We start from the raw sequence: 5653 nt of genomic DNA, 5'->3' as shown, positions 1-5653 counted from the left end.
TCTTTGAATCTACAGGGCCTAGCAAAAAGTGTTGTATGCACAGTTTATAGAAAATTTTATTACCTTTTAAAAGCTTCAAACCGTTTTGGAATTGCTCAATTCGTTCTTGAGATATATATGATAAAGTGGACCCAATTTTTTTTTTTTTTGCAAAAACGGTAAATTGCAAATATCTCAAAATTAAATATTAATATAAATATTAATTAAAAATAACCTTGATTTTCGGAATCAGGGGGTGATTTTACATAAGAATTTCATAACGGCGTTTCTGGTAAAGAGAAAAAGTTGAAATTTGTGGTTATACACCATTTTTTCCAATGACATTTTGACCCACTTTGTGGAAGTAGAATTTGACGAAATTTTGACCAGACATAGAATCAATGATGGAGATTCTAAATATGCAATAAAAAAATAATGGCGTATGAGCACATACGCTATTGTTATATTGAGGGGACGATACATATGTATAATATATTTTTTATGAACAAATATTAAAAATAAGCTTACTTCTCTTATAGGCAATTATCTCCAAAATGTCAAATGTTATTTTTTTCCGCTACTTATGATAAAGAAGTTATGAATTTCGCTCAGCATATTGTGCCGGATCCAACAATTATAAGGTAGGTATAAATATGCAATATATATATATATTTGCGTTGATTTTAAATTTGTTCCAGACTTATGCGTGAGCAGGAATCACTTGAAAATATCAAACAATATTACGTTAGATGTATGAATGAGGAGGATAAATACAATGCTATACAAAATATTTACGCCGGAATAACAATTGGACAAGCTATAATATTTTGCCATGTATGTACGTCATAATTAATTGTATTACGAGTATACAATAAATTTTATTTAGACACGCAAAACCGCAGGATGGCTAGCTGGCAAGATGTCATCCGATGGCCATTCGGTTGCTGTACTCTCTGGAGATTTGACTGTGGAGCAACGACTTGCTGTTTTGGATCGATTCCGAGCTGGTCTTGAAAAAGTGCTCATTACAACAAACGTACTTTCTAGAGGTAAGAAATAAATGCATACATATTCAGCGATCTAATATTTTGCTTAGTAATTGACCAATGATATTCTCCGATTTGTGGTGTGCATCTTAAACATAGAGACATACACAGTATTAAGCTGTCTCCGAAGGGCTAATGGCTTCAATGGTAGTATTATCATTTACATAATGTGGGACTAGGCATTGGACCTGGATCCCCCCAGTGATAGTACGATTTAACATAGTTTGACTTATAGCTCAGTTATGCATACTTGGTACTGTACAGAATGACAATTTTACGTAGAAATCAAATACCAACAGACTTCTACATATGTAATGCTGGCTTTTAGCCCAGTTATGCATACTTAGCTTTGCATGAGAGTTGTCACATAAGAATATGTTAAACAGGTTTTGTGTGTAGGCGGTTACCCAACGCATAGCACTTAACATGTAGAATTCTGTTGGGTTTTGATTTTTACGTAAAAATTGTATAGCAGTGCAAGTATGCATAACTGGGCTATTTGGGTAACCGCTTACACGCAGAGCTCATTTAACAGATTCCTTATGTGACAACTCTCATGTAATGCCAAGTATGCATAGCTTTAGAATTGGTTTATAATAGGGGTATTCATCTAAACGTGTATACTAACGAAACGTATAAATTAAAGAGTTACGTGGGAAGCAAATATCAATCAAATATGTATTATTCTAAACAAGCAAATCCTCGGATCTGATGATATTTTCGGAATTTTTTTTTAAATTTATGTACCTTGTGTAAACGACTTCTCATACAAATTGTGATAGCTTACGAGGCTGTATATGAGGCATTATTTTGTAAGTCGGACTGATTTGGTAAAAAAGGATGTGATGTCTCCGATTCGCTTAAATTTTTGTATGGATCCTATACGTGAAATAAGTTAACATGCATTCGAGGATCTTTTTCTTTCTTTTCTTTGGAGATATGATCTGCCAAGTTAAGATTTTTTCGTGATTCTGACTATTCATGTACTTCTTCAAATCGATATGTCTCCGGTTCTGCTCATCGAAGGGACTTCATCTTAACGTCGTTTTAAAGTAAAAGAAACGAGCTCAATATTTCTACATACATACATACATATAAGATAATCATTATTGTCCTAGAGCTATCTTAGCTATGAACAGTTGAACTTTTTGAAGTTGATTTAATTAGTGAAGGCCAGTAATGGGTCGATTACGGATAGCAACGTAACTGAAGAGAAAATGTGTGTTATCGATAATCGAAATTTGACAGTACGGCAACCAGCAAGTGGCTGTAAACAAGCTGTGCTAGTAAAATGAAATTATTAAAATAAAGAGTTTTAAATAAAAGTCTGCAATAATGCTAAGTTCAGTGTCCTATTCTTCGAAGAGGGAAAGCAGCGCATGAACGCGGCCTCAATCGGGCCGCAACGCAAAACATATTTAATTTACCTATTCCTCACATTTTATTCAGTAAATGAACTCCATCTTAATCTAGAATAATAGTGTATAGTGTATGCATACATATGTACTTATGCAGTCGGTGTGCTTGAATTTAAAAAAAAAAAAACATCACTAAATAACGCACCAAGCAATGAATTCCAATTATTTTAGCTTTTTGATTTTCCAAATACACTAAATTCAGTGCAAAATGCACGACGTTGGCAACAGTGAGCTGAGCACATCCATGCTCAAACAGTGATGCCGGCCCAAGTATTTCATTTCATTTCTTTATTAAGTCTACGGTTACAAACCTTACAGACTAGAGGTACAACATCAACTTAAAAATAAAGCTTACAATCGAAATTACATCATTAGAGATAATTGGATTCAAGCTTTGATCAAAATAAGGATCTAGGAAGAGCGAAATCTAAATCGAGGCTACTAAATATACTATTTACCTCAGTTAGGAGCCTTACCCTTATAATAGGAGCGAATTTTAAGTAATTAGATTTGGCAGTTTTCACATGACACGGGTAACGAAAGCGGAGTGCTCGATGGGGAACGTTAAAACATATCTGCTCAAGCAGATCAGAACAATTAATTACGCCACAGATTATGTCGTAAATGAACATTAGCGAATGTATAATGCGGCGAGAAGCAAGAGATTTCATATTTATTAACATACATCGGGCCCCATAAGACGGAAAAGGCTCACTAAAACCAAGAGGTTGCAGAGCGAAGCGGACAAAACTACGTTGGACTCTTTCAATTCTTTGGGAGTGAGTGGAATAAATTGGATTCCAACGCGCACAGACGCGTACTCCAATTTTGATCTAACTAGAGAATTATAAATGGATTCCCTTGTTTAAGGATATCTAAAGTCTCTCGCATAGCGACGCAGAAAAGACAAGTTAGAATAGGCCTTAGGAATGATAAAACTTATGTGGTTGACAAAGGAAAATCCTGAATCAAAAACCACGCCAAGATCCACAAATTCATTTACAACAGATGAGAAAACGTTAGAAAGGGTATAGTTGAGGTAATAGGATTTAGAATTTTAACAAAAGTCATGTGAAAACATTTATTAATATTGAGCGATAATTTATTTGTGAGACTCCAGTCAGTTAGATTATTTAAGTCAAAGCAAAAGTGAAATACCCGACAAGTAGGTAACACTTCTGAAAATTTTAAAANGAAAATCCTGAATCAAAAACCACGCCAAGATCCACAAATTCATTTACAACAGATGAGAAAACGTTAGAAAGGGTATAAGTTGAGGTAATAGGATTTAGAATTTTAACAAAAGTCATGTGGAAACATTTATTAATATTGAGCGATAATTTATTTGTGAGACTCCAGTCAGTTAGATTATTTAAGTCACTTTGCAAAAGTGAAATACCCGACAAGTAGGTAACACTTCTGAAAATTTTAAAATCGTCTGCATAGAGTAGAAACCTCGAATGGTTAAAGCAGCTCCCAATATCATTTATAAAGAAAACAAACAATAGCGGTCCTACGATACTGCCCTGAGGGACACCGGAGGTGGCTACGAAAGGATGTGATTTAATATTATCAATTTCTATATATGTGATTCTGTTCGAGAGATATAACCTTAACCAGGAAAGAAAAGTTGAATGGAAACCAATTGAGTAAATCCACTATGTATATTTTTATTTTAAAGGAAAAGTTCTAATTGGTGAAGGTATTGATTTTTGGTTCTTACATAGAACCAGTGTTGCCGTTTTAGCCCTTTGGTGGCTAGATTTAGCTACCACATACTTTTTCTGGCCACATAAATTTAAAATTGTCCCTATCCCTTTTTTTTTTTTAGCCCTTTGGAGAATTTATTCATACTTGGCATGAAAAAATTGTATATGCTTTGATCTCATTTGTTTTTCAATTATGTAAGAGATGTATTTTTAAACTAAGAAAGACTGATATACAGATGTATATACATATATGTATTGTATGTTCCTTACGTTTTTATACATACATACTGTAAAAGTGTTAGGGCTGTTAACTTATCTATTAACGATTTAACTATAGTTTAAAATAGATAAGTTTACGGCCCTTAGGGCCAGTTTTTCAGTGCCAGTTTAAACTCAGATTAAGGAAACTGAGTTAATTTGCGCTCGCTAATTGAACAGCTGGCTGACATTTGATTGGCTGATCTGAGTTTAAACTAGCCAGATCGGATGTTTAAACTTAGTGTAAACCACGGCCGTGCACTGAAAAACTGGCCCTTAATATGGTTAATTTGTTAAATGGCCTATCAAGGCGATTGACCGTGTATGTTCTTGTGGTGTGATTGTACCAGCTGCTAGTGCGACTTAAAAAACTATTTGAAAATTTGATGATTGTCGTGAGTGGTGAAATTAGCTCAATTTGCTAAGTAAAAAATATTTTGGCGGAAATTTATTGCACTATATGAGTCAAGGCCGTGTTTGTGGAATATTAAGTTCACGATATTGCAGTTTTGAATTAAAATAAAAAACAATGTTTAACAAAATGGTAGAAAAATTATGAATTTTCGGCTCTTAATTATTTCGATCTTTTCTCGCCCTCAGCTGTAACGAAATAAATATTGTACCAGCATGCTGGTAAGTTATATGCTTGGAGCCTGATGGTACAATCACTTGATAGAGCCAGCATGCTGGTTAGGCTGGGTCGATTTTGTATGGGGAAAATAAAAGGCATTTGACCTTATTGTAATAGTAATATTATGATGTCTTAGGTCTAAGCCAATTGTTATTGGCCACGAAAGATTAATTTAAAACTTATCTTTAGCCCGCGCAATTGAATCAAAGTGTATGAATTTTTAAAATTTAACTTTGGCTTGTAATATCTATGGTATGCGTTAATTGTTATAAATAGGACGATATATCAAATTAAGGGTTATTAAATTTAGTATCTCACGTTCAGTTATAATTTTTCAATAAGTCTACACGTTTTTAAGGTATTAAGATAAAACTCACAAAAACTATAATTTTCCTTTATGAATTTTCAATTCTTCATTGCTTCAGCAGCCAAGTGAAAAATTCAAAAAAGTGAGACGAGATATATTTCAAACGTTCTAATGTTTTCGGATGTTTATATAATATTAAGTGGGCCATGGGCCGATTTGGTCAGTTTTCAAGATTGTGGTGAATGAAGTCAAACATGTATTGTCAAAGATTACGAATCGTTTGATAAGTTAATAGTAGTTTCAAG

At 33.8% G+C, this 5653-nt stretch overlaps 1 protein-coding gene across 1 annotated transcript in view; it reads left to right on the top strand.

The window, feature by feature from the left end:
* Positions 1-513: 513 nt before the first annotated feature.
* Positions 514-5653, top strand: part of LOC108365499 (DEAD-box helicase Dbp80-like) — a 64999-nt gene continuing 59859 nt past the window's right edge. The window contains exons 1-3 of the mRNA XM_017619539.1: positions 514-620; positions 678-813; positions 866-1028. Of these exons, the coding sequence (XP_017475028.1) occupies positions 541-620; positions 678-813; positions 866-1028 (379 nt within the window). The 5' untranslated portion in view covers positions 514-540. The remainder of the gene's footprint in view (positions 621-677; positions 814-865; positions 1029-5653) is intronic.

This window comes from Rhagoletis zephyria, unplaced genomic scaffold (assembly GCF_001687245.7).
Source record: "Rhagoletis zephyria isolate East Lansing unplaced genomic scaffold, Rhagoletis_zephyria_1.1 Rzeph_scaffold_01894, whole genome shotgun sequence".
In the NCBI taxonomy this organism is placed as follows: domain Eukaryota; kingdom Metazoa; phylum Arthropoda; class Insecta; order Diptera; family Tephritidae; genus Rhagoletis; species Rhagoletis zephyria.
The sequence above is the reverse complement of the archived record's forward strand: the minus strand, read 5'-3'. Positions and strand labels throughout refer to the sequence as shown.